The 15,677-nt window shown below is 44.5% G+C and overlaps 1 protein-coding gene across 1 annotated transcript in view; it reads left to right on the plus strand.

Annotated features, from left to right (window-relative positions):
* Window positions 1-222: 222 nt before the first annotated feature.
* The window catches only part of FAT4 (FAT atypical cadherin 4), a 145,946-nt gene continuing 130,491 nt past the window's right edge, over window positions 223-15,677 (plus strand). The window contains exon 1 of the mRNA XM_065633345.1: window positions 223-5,490. Within this exon, the coding sequence (XP_065489417.1) occupies window positions 223-5,490 (5,268 nt within the window). The remainder of the gene's footprint in view (window positions 5,491-15,677) is intronic.

Genomic DNA, 15,677 nt, shown 5'->3' on the forward strand with positions numbered 1-15,677 from the left:
AGCAGCGGCCGCAGCGACAGCAGCAGCGCGTCCCGTGAGCGCGGCGCGCCGGCGGGGCTGCCCCGTCCGCGGCGGGGCAGGGGGAGCGGAGCCTCCGCGGGTGAGGAGGGAGGGAAGGGGCCGGGAGCGGTCGGGGCGGCTGTGGGGGGAGGCGGACCCCCGCGGGGGGGCTCCGCTGAGCGCCGGGACCCCGCTCCGGGGCGCTGCCCCCAGCGGGGCGCCATGGGCCGTCCCCCCGCCGCCCGCGGGGCTCCGTCTCTGCTTCTGCTGTCGCTGCTGCTGCCGCTGGGCGCCGCCGCGGAGCCCCGCCAGGTCTTCCAGGTGCTGGAGGAGCAGCCGCCCGGCACCTGGGTGGGCACCATCGCCACCCGCCCCGGCTTCACCTACCGCCTGAGCGAGCACCACGCCCTCTTCTCCATCAACGCCACCTCGGGTGCCCTGCACACCCGTGCCACCATCGACCGCGAGAGCCTGGCCAGCGATGTGGTGGACCTGGTGGTGCTCTCCAGCCAGCCCACCTACCCCAGCGAGGTGCGGGTCCTGGTGCTTGACCTCAACGACAACGCGCCTGTCTTCCCCGACCCCTCCATCGTGGTGACTTTCAAGGAGGACACGGGCAGCGGGCGCCAGCTTATCCTGGACACAGCCACCGATGCTGACAGCGGCACTAACGGTGTGGACCACAGCTCCTATCGCATTGTGGCTGGCAATGAGGAGGGGTGTTTCCGGCTCAACATCACCCTCAACCCCAGTGGTGAAGGGGCTTTCTTGCACCTGGTTTCCCGGGGTGGGCTGGACCGGGAGGCTACCCCCACCTACCAGCTGTTGGTGCAAGTGGAGGACAAGGGCGAGCCCCGTCGGCGGGGGTACCTGCAAGTCAACGTCACTGTCCAGGACATCAATGACAACCCACCCATCTTCAGCCAGACTCTTTACCAGGCAAGAGTGCCTGAGGATGCGCCTGTTGGGGCCAGCGTTCTCCAGGTCGCAGCAGCTGATGCTGATGAAGGCACCAATGCTGACATCCGCTACCGCCTGGAAGGAGGTGATGGTGGCGGTGGTGGGGAGGGGGCTGGCAGCCTCCCGTTTGAGGTGGACCCTGAGAGTGGAGTGATCCGCATCCGGGAGTGCCTGGACTATGAGATGCGGCAGCAGTACTCACTGACGGTGCAGGCAATGGACCGAGGTGTGCCAGCACTGAGCGGCCGAGCTGAGGCCCTCATCCGCCTGCTTGACGTCAATGACAACGAGCCCCGGGTGAAGTTTCGCTATTTCCCAGCCACCTCCCGCTTTGCCTCTGTGGATGAGAATGCAGCTCCTGGCACCGTGGTGGCCCTGCTGACGGTGAGCGATGCTGACTCCCCTGCAGCCAACGGGAACATCTCTGTGTCGATCCTGGCGGGGAACGAGCAGCGGCACTTTGAGGTGCACAGCAGTAAGGTACCCAACCTCAGCCTTATAAAGGTAGCAGCCGCGTTGGACCGGGAGCGCATCCCAGCCTATAACCTTACAGTGGCGGTGGCTGATAACTATGGGGCCCCACCCCCAGGCTCCCCCACTTCTGCCTTTTCCCCTGATGGGGCAGTGGCAGCCCCTGTGAGCCGCTCGTCGGTAGCTAGTTTGGTGATCTTTGTGAACGACATCAACGACCACCCCCCTGTCTTTGGACAGTCGGTCTACAGGGTGAACATCAGTGAGGAGGTGCCCCTGGGCAGCTACGTGCGAGGCCTGAGTGCCACGGACCGTGACTCGGGCCTCAATGCCAACCTCAAATACAGCATCGTCTCAGGCAACGAGCTTGGCTGGTTTCGCATCAGTGAGCACAGCGGGCTGGTCACCACAGCTGGCCCCGAGGGTGGCAGTGCCGGGCATGCCGCAGGCACGTCCGTCTCCAGTGGGCTGGACCGGGAGACTGCTTCTCAGGTGGTGCTCAACGTCAGTGCTCGCGACCAGGGGGTGCAGCCCAAGTTTTCCTACGCACAGCTGGTGGTGACCATCCTGGATGTCAATGACAACAAACCTCGCTTCAGTCAACCCGAGGGCTACCAGGTGTCGCTTGCTGAAAACTCCCCATCGGGAACTGAGCTGCTGGTCCTGAGTGCCACAGATGGGGACCTGGGGGACAACGGGACTGTCCGCTTCTCCTTGCAGGAAGCTGAGCCAGCACTGGCAGTGGTTGGCCCCTCCTCGGTGACTCCTCGACGGATCTTTCGCTTGGATCCTGTGTCAGGCAAGCTCAGCACCATTTCACAGCTGGACAGGGAGGAGCAGGCACACTTTTCCCTGCAGGTTCTGGCCACTGACTTAGGCTCTCCTCCCCTTTTTTCGATAACCCGAGTTAATGTGAGTCTCCTGGATGTGAATGACAATAGCCCTGTGTTTTACCCTGTGCAGTATTTTGCCCATATCCAAGAGAATGAGCCAGCTGGAACCTATGTGACCACAGTATCTGCCACAGACCCTGATCTGGGACCCAATGGGACGGTCAAGTACAGCATCTCAGCTGGAGACACATCCAGGTTTCAGGTCCATGGCCAGACAGGGGTCATCACAACAAAAATAGCCCTTGACAGGGAGGAGAAAACTGCTTATCAGTTGCAGATTGTGGCCACTGATGGTGGCCATCTTCATTCACAGAACCAAGCCATTGTCACCATCACTGTCTTGGACACTCAGGACAATCCACCTGTTTTCAGCCAGGGCATGTACAGTTTTGTTGTATTTGAAAACGTCGCCCTAGGTTACCACGTAGGTACTGTTTTTGCTTCCACCATGGACCTCAACACCAACATCAGTTACCTTATTACGACAGGTGACCAAAGGGGCATGTTTGCCATCAACAGAGTGACAGGGCAGATCACCACAGCCAGTATTATTGACAGGGAGGAGCAAGCATTTTACCAGCTGAAGGTGGTAGCTAGTGGTGGAGCGATAACTGGAGACACTATGGTCAATATAACTGTCAAAGATTTAAATGACAATTCCCCACACTTTATTCATGCAGTGGAAAGTGTAAATGTGGTTGAAAACTGGAAAGCTGGGCATACCATATTCCAGGCCAAAGCTCTTGATCCTGATGAAGGCGTTAATGGCATGGTCCTTTACAGCCTTAAGCAAAACCCAAAGGGCTTGTTTTCAATCAATGAACAAACAGGTGCCATAAGCTTAATAGGGCCACTTGATATAAATGCTGGGTCTTACCAGGTTGAAATCCTGGCCTCGGATATGGGGGTGCCACAGCTGTCCTCTAACTTTATCCTGACTGTCTCTGTCCATGATGTAAATGATAACCCACCTGTGTTTGACCAGCTTTCCTATGAAATTACCATCTTGGAGTCAGAGCCTGTGAATTCCAGGTTCTTTAAGGTGCAGGCTTCTGACAAGGACTCGGGAGTGAACGGTGAAATAGCTTATAGTATAATTGAAGGAAATACTGGGGATGCCTTTGGCATATTCCCAGATGGTCAGCTGTATATAAAGAGTGAACTGGACCGTGAACTTCAGGAAAGATATATTTTACTGGTTGTTGCCTCTGATAGAGCGGTAGAACCGCTCAATGCTACTGTGAACGTGACTGTAATTCTGGAGGATGTAAATGATAATAGACCGCTGTTCAACAGTACCAACTATGTATTTTATTTTGAAGAGGAGCAGAGAGGTGGTTCGTCTGTAGGTAAAATAAACGCTGTAGATAAAGACTTCGGGCCAAATGGTGAAATCAGATATTCATTTGAGCATATGCAACCAGATTTTGAGCTGAACACAGTAACTGGGGAAATAAGAAGCACTCATCAGTTTGACAGAGAAGCTCTTATGAGACAAAGGGGAGCTGCGGTATTTAGTCTCACGGTAATAGCAACAGATCAGGGGTTGCCCAAGCCTCTAAAGGATCAGGCAACTGTACAAATCTACATGAAAGACATAAATGACAATGCTCCCAAATTTTTGAAAGATCTCTACCAAGCTACTGTATCAGAATTGGCTGCAAATCTGACACAGGTTCTGAGAGTTTCTGCCTCAGATGTTGATGAAGGGATTAATGGATTGATTCACTACTCTGTAATCAAGGGAAATGAAGAAAAACAGTTTGCAATAGACAGTAGCACAGGCCAAGTGACCTTAGTAGGCAAACTGGATCATGAAGCTACTGCGTCATATTTGCTTGTCATCCAAGCGGTGGACTCTGGAGCAGTTTCCCTAAGTTCAACCTGCATGTTGAGCATTGATGTATTGGATGAAAATGACAACAGTCCTTCCTTCCCTAAATCAACCTTGTTAGTGGATGTCTTGGAAAATATGAGAGTTGGTGAACTTGTGTCATCTGTCACTGCCACTGATTCTGATTCGGGTGACAATGCTGACCTCCACTATAGCATTACAGGGACAAACAATCATGGGACCTTTAGCATCAGTCCCAACACTGGTAGTATTTTTCTTGCAAAGAAACTGGACTTTGAGACACAATCTCTGTATAAGCTAAATATAACAGCAAAAGACCAAGGAAGGCCACCACGATCATCTACAATGTCAGTAGTAATACACGTTAGGGATTTTAATGACAACCCTCCTAATTTTCCTCCAGGGGACATCTTTAAATCTATTGTTGAGAACGTTCCTGTTGGTAGCTCTGTCATTTCTGTGACTGCTCATGATCCAGATGCAGATATTAATGGGCAACTAACATACGCAATCATTCAACAGATGCCAAGGGGTAATCATTTCCGTATAGATGAAGTCAGAGGGACAATATTTACCAATGCTGAAATAGATCGTGAGTTTGCTAATCTCTTTGAGTTAACAGTCAAAGCCACTGATCAGGCTGTTCCTGTGGAGTCCAGACGATTTGCTTTGAAGAACGTTACCATTTTAGTGACAGATCAAAATGACAATGTGCCTGTGTTCATATCGCAAAATGCTCTTGCAGCTGACCCTTCAGTTGTGATTGGTTCAATCCTAACGACAATTATTGCTGCAGATCCTGATGAGGGTGCCAATGGAGAAGTGGAATATGAAATAATCAATGGAGATACCGAAACCTTCATTGTGGATCGCTATAGTGGAGATTTAAGAGTAGCGTCAACTTTGGTGCCTTCTCAGCTCGTATACAATCTCATAGTTTCTGCCACGGATCTTGGCCCTGAGAGAAGAAAATCCACTACTGAGATGACTATAATTCTGCAGGGGGGTGATGGGCCTGTTTTCACTCAGCCAAAATACATAACCATCTTAAAAGAAGGTGAACCCATTGGGACAAACGTGATATCTATTGAAGCGGCGAGTCCGCGGGGCTCTGAAGCTCAGGTGGAATATTATATCGTGTCCGTCCGATGTGAAGATAGGAGTCTTGGGCGCCTCTTCACCATCGGGCGCCATACTGGTGTCATCCAGACCGCTGCCGTGTTGGACAGGGAACAAGGAGCACGTCTCTACTTGGTGGATGTTTATGCCATTGAAAAATCATCTGTTTTGCCCCGCACGCAAAGAGCAGAGGTAAAGCTTTTTATTCAGTAATTATGTACGTGTTTGCTTTCTAACTGAGCCATTTAGTGTATCTGTTCTTAGCTGTTTTATAGATAGTAGTGCACAGCAGAAAACCTGAAAGCTAAGTCTGCTGGTTCATTAAAAATAACCTTTCAATTAGTATACCTCAAACTGTTTTCCTCAAAGCCACCTCTAGGAATTTGAGAGAAACTTAGACATAGTGCTTAAGTCTGGCTACTGTAGACACAATGTTGGTCAAATAAATGTTAGGTACTAAACTTTAGGTGCTAGAAGCTTTAATCACAGGCATTTCAGAGTTTTGTATGCCGCCTTCTTTTAGCAGTCATTAATTATGTTAAGTCTCTCTGTTCCTATGTGAATTACAACCAAACTTCTTTCACTACAGTCATCATGTCAGTATTTGTCTGAGAATTGGCCAGTAGGCGCCATTGCTCTCTAAACAGCTTATCTAGTGTCTCAAGTGTTGGATGTGCTTGGTGTACATGCCAGTCAAGTCCTTCAGATGGGTCTCCTCATGCATCTCCAATTTAGGTTACTTCTTTACCCTCACTGATGAGCATGAAAATTGTCTCGTTTCTGTTCTCGGTTGTGAAGGATGGTATCCTTATCACAAAGCCATTTGATTTGGTGTTGACTGAAGGGTCTTTAACTGTTCTCTGCATGACTAGCTTGAGGAGCACAGGGTGGCAAACAGGTTTGAAACATCAGCTGTGAAGTGTGTTTTATTTACTCTGGTAACTGAGCCACAGAGCTGATCACTTAAAACATTCTTTCTGTCTTCTGCGGGAAGACCGAGAAGCCTGATGTGAAAGGGTGCCTTGTGTTTGTTTTAACTTGTATTATCTTCTGCAGCTGACCTCTGCACTTCGCTGTGAGCCATTTAACTTGCAATTCCTGGCAGTCTGGGGCTGGCACTGCTGAGTGGGCCAACCAGCAGAGGATGCTGGTAGTGTGTGGTGGTTCAACCATTTCCCACTCCAGCTGAGCACATCACCTCAATATCGCATAGTTCTGTGCATCCTAGGTGTCACCCCCAGCTATGCTTCCACCTGGATATTACGTCTCAGTTTTGAGTCACCAAGTGTGTTGGTTTGGGTTTTTTCTTTTTGGTTTTAGCAGATGTGTATTTCTAATTCTTACTTGACAGCTGTAGTTTATTTTTCTCTTGATAGGCACTTTGTTGTTGGTTTACTGTAGTTTTAATTAAGATAATTATAGGTATGTAACCTTACTTTCCTATACTGGCAGTGACTGATGCTCTATGAAGTGGTCGTTAGGCAAGAAATTTGAGCAGTGTTCAAACTCAGATTTCTTAGCATCGATGAAGGAGCTCATCTTAGTATGTGTACTATATACTGTTGATTGTAATGCTTGGAAGACCAATAGTGTATCGGAAAATGACCTGTTCCAGTAGTGCTGCTGGTCTAAATAATGCGTGCTATTTTTATTAGTAGATTCCTGGTTTATATATCTTTGTACCCCTGCTAGCAATTTGTAAAAGATTAAACCTTTATCATTTTTTATTCTTATTATTTTGTCTTGACATACAGTTGTTTTGAGTATTAAGCCTTTGTCAGTGGGTATCTGGATCACAGTCCAGTAACTTTGAGTCTGCCTGCATGACTGAGACATTTCTCGACTGAAGAAGGACTTACAGGAGACCCTACAGTTGCAATAGGCTGGCACGTTGTAAAAGTATTTAATATGAATATTTAGTGAGCAGGGAAGAGAAAAACCATTGGAACTTTAAACAAATTTTACATTGTTGAATACAAACCACTCCTGAAATCAAAAGCAAATGTTTTATTCTGTAAAGAACATTGAAAGCAATAGTGGGAGCTGGGATTTCATATTACTGGTTGCATCTTTATAGCTTCTAAAATGCTTCTTCTCCCAAATGTAATTAGCTTACTGTGCTTCTTTAGAAACGTATTATAAATTATAATCAGCTATCAACTTTAAAAAATATAACCATACGCAGTCAGTCTCTTGACTGATTTAATTTCTCTGGAATGGCTTTTGTTGTCCCACACTTGCACAAGAACTACTACAGTAAAATTCTTTGTGCAAGTTGACTGTCAGTAGGTGCTGAATAAGCAATGTAGCTTTTTTCCGTGTTGCTTTTGGATGTTAACTTTTTTGTTCACCTGGGTGGTGATTTGATGTATCAAGTGCACACATTCCGGGCTTAGAGTTTACTGCCAATCTTCCTTCATTTAAAAAACCAGCCGGCACCCAAGTGTGTGAACATTATTTCTTCTCTTTGGACACTCACCTTAAAGCATACTGATACTGAAGTCTTGGTGCATCAAATGTGTAATTCAGCAGCTTTCATATTTTCATCCAATCCTGGTTTATAAAGTGGTGGTTTGAGTGTTGGTGTAACCAGAACACTGACAAACGACAATGAATGTGCATGAACCTGTAGAATATATAAAGCCACAAAACTTTAAGTGTTCTTTTGCACATAAAGTCTTAAGCTTTTTTTGATATATACATAGCACAATGAAGACTGATTTCAGATTCCTCCATGAGAAGTTGCAAAGCATCGATGCAGGCGTGCAGACAAAGCCTAATAGGTCTGGTACCACTGTACCTGAGAGTCTTCTGAGCAAATAAGCTGTGTGGATACAAGTCTCGTTTGTTTGTTTTCTGGGTTCTTTGTGAAAGCAAGCTTGGGTATTGTATATTTTTTTTTTATTTCCTCTCGTATCAAGAGTATGTTGGGTTTTGTTTCTGAACCTGTTTAAAGGAAAGGGAAAAAACAACAATGGGATATGCTTAACAACTTCTCCATTCTTCTTCGCTGCCTGCTATGCCTTCTGCCCTGATGCCAGACATCATCTTAATTGCACTGTGCCATCTGAGTGAACCACTGAGCACTCAGAACCACTCACTGTTCAACTTGCTGGCTGAGATTGATGAAGAGAGCAGCAGTAGCAAGAAAGTTAATAGATCTTTTGTTTAATGCAGATTTTAGGAATGGTTTTGGGTGGCAGATACCTGCTGTGAAATTAAGATATTTGCAGCTTTGAAAGAGTCACTAAGCATTGTCTAGTCAAGATGTAGTATAAAAGAAGAGCAGACTTGCGTGAAACCACTTATTCTGTAAGTGAATCAATCCATGTCTTTGGGAAATTCTGCCTTTTTTTTTTTTTTAATCAACTCTATTGAAAAAATCCACCCAGTGCTCCAACAGAAAGTCTGTTTCCAGTTTTTCTCATCCATCTATGCAGTTTGCCTTGTAGGGTCAGACTACTCATCCATAGCTACTGGGGCTGTGTTCCAGCCTTTGCAGAAGAGGGGGGTCCAAGGTAAGAGCTATGCAATGGCAGGACTGTGGTGAATCTCTTTCTGAACCCATAGAAGCTGACATGCCTTGAAACTGAAGGTTTACATTTTATTTTCAGTAAAGCAACAGCAAACAGATTAGAAAACAAAAGAACTATTTATTTACAGTTTGTGGATTTTTTTTTTTAAGCACTAAGGTTTCATATTAGTGTATGCTTCTGTGCTTATTAATATTATTACTATATGGAGAGAAAATTGGGGTGTTTTCAAAAGTGAAAATCATGAGGTAAATCTTTATGTTCAAAGTACCAAATACTTTGAGATTTGCAATGAAAACACAAGCAATCATTCCTTTGTATCTTAGAACCAAACAGTGTAATTTTGGATAGCTGTTATTGAATTTGCAAACTTTAAAAAAAAAAAAAATTTGGACTTTTAGCCTATTTCTGTGTAATCTACAGTGACAAACCACATGATTTGACATTGTGTGAAAGTGTTATGTGATCAGTCTCAGTTTTTTCCCCTCTTGTATTAATCACTAGGTGTTGTACTGACTGTTCTTCTCTGAAAAGGAAAAATAATAATCTAGGTGTCCTGAAGGGAGCCCTCTGTTTGCCATTTTATGTCTTTTTACATGTTTCTGATGAAGGAAAAAAAAAACCTCAACAACTGCTTAGCTCCTTTCTTTTGGGTCTCCAACATAAATTCTCTTTTTGCCTCTTCAGGCAGGGCTGAGGGCTTTACTGTCATGATTTTATATTTAATGTAGAATGACTAATGCATACTGGCATCACTTGAAAACCACATGACTTTATTCAATTCTGCTTTCCAAAACAATAATCGTATACTGTGTGATATTTTGTGTGGTCATATGTTGTACCCTGTTTCTTGGATGGCAATAATAATAGGAACCAGGGACAATACCTCATCTTCTGTGATGTGTTACTAGGGATTAAACGGAATTAGAATGTCTAGTTTGCATGTTTAACCCTTTAGTGGACAGCTTTGAAAGGACCAGTGGGTTTGCTAGGGACCAGTGGTGCTAACATGTATATTATGTTGTGGCAAATGAGACGGTAACAGTTTGGGTGTTGAACTACTTGTTCAGTTAAATGTCTTTCATATATTTTAAATAAGTTGATAGTTTCCAAGGGAGGGAGAGAAGGATATAAATGAGGAAAGCGTATAAACTTTAAATGAAAGATTTAGTGATGGTATTGATTTGAAAAGGCAAGGGCAGATCAGTGTTCCTGTTAGCACTTTTTGTCTGTTAACATGCTCTTGTCTCCATTTTCGGACAGGGAAGCATGAGGCACTGAGTTTTCTTCTGCACTTGTACATTCGAAGCTTCCTTTTGCGCTACGTTTTGTGACTGGCACTATTGGGAAGCTTGGGCTTGCAAGGCAGCAACTTTTGTCCCTCAAATCCATAGTCTAGAAAAAAGGGTTCTTGGATTGGGTAAGATATGGGGATTTTAGACAATGCTTACTGCTGGCATAGTAAAGATCTGGAAATAAATGAAGACAGGCGGAATGAATGGCCCCTGTCCCGCTGGAAATGAAATCATAGCACATTTCACCTTGACTCAGTGTGAACTGCAGCCACGGCCATAAAACCATGATCGCATGATGTAACTAGTTTATGTGTGGCTTTTTGTCTCAGCCCGGCCTAGGTCCTGTGGCTTAGCCAGCTCTGTGTCGCTCCTGCACGCTGCAGCTCCTCGCTGGGCCTAGGAGTGAGATGGAGGCACTCAAAAACTGCCTCCTCCACTGCATTTATCTCGTGCAGAGCTCCAGAAACCTGGACTACGAAAGGGAAGATGCTGCTAAAGCAGGTGTGACAGAGCGTGCTGCAGGAGAGGCTGCCTGAGCCGTAAGGAGTGTGGTGGTTCCCTTGTGCTGTTTGAGCTGGGTGCCACCACAGGGATGCGTCGGTGCCACCAAGGTTACATGTGGGCAGGACCTACCTGACATCCTTTTGAGAGAAGGAGAAGGGTGGATCGGTAAGGCAAAACACTTCAGGTGTTACTTTTCTTTCCAAGCTGGCTGCTGGTGGGCTGCTTTAAATTTAGTAAGAGAATTTGAAGCACACTTCAGAGAAGTCTTATCTGGCGTGTCTCGTATTTACCAGTGCAAGTAAGAACAATGGAGTACTCCTTGTATTCATACTATTTATAAACTGTTTTATTCTTTAGTGATGCATGGCACATTAATTGTAGCTTGACAAAGGAAACTACTTATGAAACATTTGAGTAAACAATTAAAATCTGCTGCCATGTCTGATCTCCAAAGCCAGTTTTTTACCCTAGTGCTGATATTGCTGATTCTGAGAAACATGTAATTATTTAAGTTATTGCTGTCATTTGCACTGATCTGAAAAGGGATCTTTAAGCTCTTCTTGAACCGAAGTGGGAAATGAATGTGCCTTATGTCAAACTGTTCCAAACCGATTTGTGGGTTTCAGTTCAAAGTTGTCCCTTTTTTCATGCCCTCTCATTTCTTTAATGATTCTGCCTTGCTACATTTTCTTAATATCTAGAATTTCTCATTTCTTTGCTATTTTAGCAGCCTCTGGGCATTTTTGCATGTGAGGTCACTTCATAATTTTTGTGTTAAAAATCACTAGACTTTAAAACCAACATTCATTATTATGGAAAATATTATCTTTCATGTCTCTAATGTAAACACTAGAAATAATAGCCAAAAACCAGAGCAAAATTTTCATGTGCTTATTTTTGCTAAGTGTTAAATTCTTCATAGGAATCTGTAAATGATTCTTGGGTTCTATCAATGTTAATGAGCGAGTCCTTTTCAATGTAAAATGATACCTCCATCCCTGAGCTGCTGGAGTGCAGGTTTCTTTCCATGTGTTAGTGTTATATGAAGCAATTGGCGGCTGTTCATTTAGGAGAAATTCAGAAGGTGGTCACCTAAGCCTGCCTGCCCTCTTGGTGCTCCAGCTCTCACCACTAGCTTTACTGGAGTAAGAGTACAATTGTTGTTGGCTCCTTAAATCTTTGCTATTGCCTTTTTCTGTGAATATCTTGAACCTTGAGAGAGCAAGTGCTGCATCTCATCAGGGGATATTCATACCCTTTTGACTGACAGGAGGAGGCTCCAGATGTTGCCATGGTGTCTTCTGAGTCTTTTCAGAGGTTGGGTGTTGTCGAAGCACCATTCTAAGGGCTGCTTCCCACCCCTCCAATAACAAGGTGCTCATCTCATTTATATCAAAGCAGGCCCTTAGCATGGCATGGTTATACTGGTACAGTTTGTTTTAACTGTGTCTAGTCTAGGGAGTAGCATTATTGTTAAGTCAGTTTGGTTTCTTACCCATATAATTGTGTCTGTGCAAAACCTGTGTGTAAGACAAGCCCTAATACTGTAGGGTTCTAATTAGAAAAGAAATTTATGGTGACTAAAATTGAAGTAAAACAAAGAGTTTTCTTAACATAGTCTTGTAATCAGGAAAAGTGATGCCAGATCAGTATGGTACACAAGTACCATACTGATTTGTTTTAGTAAATTTATACCCTGACTTCACTTTGCCAAGAATAATACCAGACATGTTACAAAAACTTTGTCTTTGTTTTACTACGATGTTTCTCTCTATTCTAATAAATCTTATTTTTAATTAGACCCCTTAGTCTAGACTGTCACCCAGGTTTGTGTTTGTAGTGATCTGTTTTTGTTTACTTCCTCAGAGCAATAACATAGCAAAAGGACAGTAGAACAGATGGAAACTGATTGCTATAATTACACTGTAAAAGTACATATAGTTGCATTAGTTAATGCAAAATAATTTCAAAGAGCCTATTATGAAGTGGTAATTTATATGCCAGCAGCTATGCAAAAAGTAATGAAAACAAACATTTGCCTTAGCATTTAATGTTCCGCAGTCTTCTCACATACACACTGTTAATAGGCCGTTGCTTGTATTGACATAATAATCTTCAATTAGTGTATAAGGGTTCTACTATATTTAACGCAGCCATCCTGATATCCAGCGCTACAGACAGAAAGGCGTGCTCATGGTGCAAACATTCAGCAGCCTCTGAGGCTCAGACAGACAGAAGGATCTTGGAGGGCTCTTTGTTTTGGAGAAGAGCATCTTCTTGCAGTGCATCACCATCCTCCTGTCTCTACCCTGTGGCCTGGAGATGGCATCCACTAGCAGAGTTTGGGTACCCTGCAGCAGCCACATAGGGGAAACAACTCTTAAAAGCCCCATGAAGTTGGTCTGGATCCTCCAATAGAGCGGAAACATGAAGAAAGGATTTATTTCACATGTCTTTAAGTGGAACAGTTGGGAATAGCTTTGAGATGTGCCATATGGCCAGTATGTGAAGAATCAATAACCTTAACACAAAACCGTAATCAAGATTTTCATGTAGCTGTATTTGCCAGTCTTGTGGCTAGCAATGCCCTTCTAAATATGCATGTATTTTAGGATGTGTCAAAATAATTCTTTCTTCAGCCACCTAGTTGGGTGTGCTTGGAAAACAACCAAACTGGGTCAAGCAACACTGTAGTTTTCTTCGTAGCGTCTGCCTGTACTGTTCCCAGTTCCCATCAGGTACCTACCCAGACTGCTCCCAAGCGTGAGCCAAGCCCCAACTCACCATGCCAAGCACAAAAGCATGTGAAAGGCGAGGGAAGCATGGCAGCCTGACTCCTTGCATTCATTTTTAGGAGATTCAGAAGGGAAATAAGAAAGACGCGTTTGTTTCTTCAACGCTACGTGTGGTACGCAACAGGTGATGAAGGTTCAGAGCAAAGTCGTCGTGTTTGGTGTGGCACGTGTGTGCTGTGCTGCCGTGTGTCCCCAGCACCCTGAGTGTCGTTTTGTGGTGGTGTTGGTTGGGATTTTTTTTTCCTTTTAATAAATATGGGGGCATCGGAGAACACTAAAGCTGCTGTTCCAAGGACTGACATGGGTAGGCGTCTCCTGTGCCTGTGCTGCCCACCGCTCCAGCATGGGAAGAGGTCCAGAGCTCCTGCCTCCCCTGGGAGCTGGCTTTAGTACCAGCCTGCCATGCCCTGAGGGCATGTCATCTGCTTCTTACTTGATTCTGTACGAATGGCACTGATCGAACTGATGAGCTGGAGACTTTGTGTCTTACAAATTAGTGGCTGCCTCGTTCCCCGGCCCTTGGTTGGGTGTATCTTTTACGGGGCAGCTTATTAGCGCGGAGCAGAAGAATCGCTGTTGCTGGTGGGGACGAGGAGTGGGTTTGCAAGCCGCTTTTGGGTGTCTCTGTCTCAGCGTGGCGGTTGGTTCCTCTCCCCTCTCCTGCAGAGCGGAGCAGGACCATGGCCGTGTCACCCTGGGAGCGGGGTCCGAGGTCTGCCCGTGGCCGTGGCTCCCAGCTCAGCCACGGGTCTGCTCCGATACTGCTGCTGCTGTCAGGTTAACATCTACTGTGAAGCAAAGAATGAACAAACCACAGGTTTTTGCCTACTCAGTTATGCTAGTGAGTGTTAATTTTAGTTACAAAATATATTTTTTTTTTCCTTAAGGACTCCTTTGGAGAGATATTCAATTTTAATGCTTTTGAAACCTTTTCGAGATGTGTTTTTATCTAAAATATGAGTGAAATGTTAGCTTATGCTTTTAAGCAAGCACTTCGTATCTAGTCTTCTTTGGGTTTTTAGGCAAATAGTATACAAGTTTTACTTTCTGTAAATTTCTTGAAATATAATCCAGGAGAAGACTAAAAATTCAAAGAATGCACATACGATGTTTCACCTACCCAAATCTGTAGTCTTCTTTTAAAGCTATGCATAAAATTTATATCCTGCTTGGTCTAAATTAATTTGAATAACATCCAAAACTAGATAGTGCTGAACTAAACTCAGCAATAGCAGTTGGCTTTCAAAACAAGAATTTGATGTGTAGCATCCTGAAGCAGCTGGTGAAAGAAAAAAAAAAAAAATCACATCCTGGGGCATAAATGTATACGGACAGAGAGAAAAAGTACTGCTTCAGGTTTTAACTAGAGGTATGGGTTTGCCACAGGCACTGTGTATGTGGAAATATGTGATTGTGTTTCCCTGACAGTGTACTAGGAGATAAATTGTTCCTTGGAGAGCTAGTTAGAAAAGTGAGGCGAGGGCTTTTTTATGTCAACTCCTTTTTGGATCATTTTTGATAAATTAAGAGAATTCTACTGAAATAGTTCAGAGGAATAAATAAGATGCCTGAGCCATGGTACACATCTATAGTATATGTGCTTAAAGCTTGTATTTTCCATGGGGGTTTTCTTCTATCATATTACATTTCAGGTTTCCCGGTGCTTTTCCCCCGTCCACATTATTTATTCTTTTCAAAACAACAAATCTTTTTAGTCCATCAAAATGTCATGCTGTCTGAAATATGAAGATATGTTGCAATTACCAGGCTGTTTAGAAACAGAAGGCGAACTTAGTAGTTTATTGCACTCTTATTCTTTCAAGACCTGCATTTTTGTTTGTGTATATTTGAATGACTTTTTTCTGAGCATGATTCTATTCCCTTTGAAAGTTGCCTAATAGAGTTTTTATGCCTGTCTGCTTTGAGAAAAGAATTTGGGCACTTATGATTTCAGTGAACAAATTAATGAAAATCCAGATTTTAACCCCAGTAGGGTCATGTCATATTGCCTGGAAACTAATTTATGGCGGTGGTGATCCTACATGAAACTGAGGTTTTCTTTCCACTGTTTTTTCTCTCTAACGGCATTCTTAACTCCTGCACTTCTAATTTTTGAGACGTGAGCTTGTTTAATTTTATTTTTATGTATAAATTTCTGAACTCCAAACAATTCCTGTGGTCAGCACTGAGAGTCGTATGGGTTTTTATCACCTGTTTATTTCTCCGTGCCTTGTCAAGCGGAGTTGCAGTTA

The sequence above is a fragment of the Caloenas nicobarica genome, chromosome 4 (assembly GCF_036013445.1).
Source record: "Caloenas nicobarica isolate bCalNic1 chromosome 4, bCalNic1.hap1, whole genome shotgun sequence".
In the NCBI taxonomy this organism is placed as follows: Eukaryota; Metazoa; Chordata; class Aves; order Columbiformes; family Columbidae; genus Caloenas; species Caloenas nicobarica.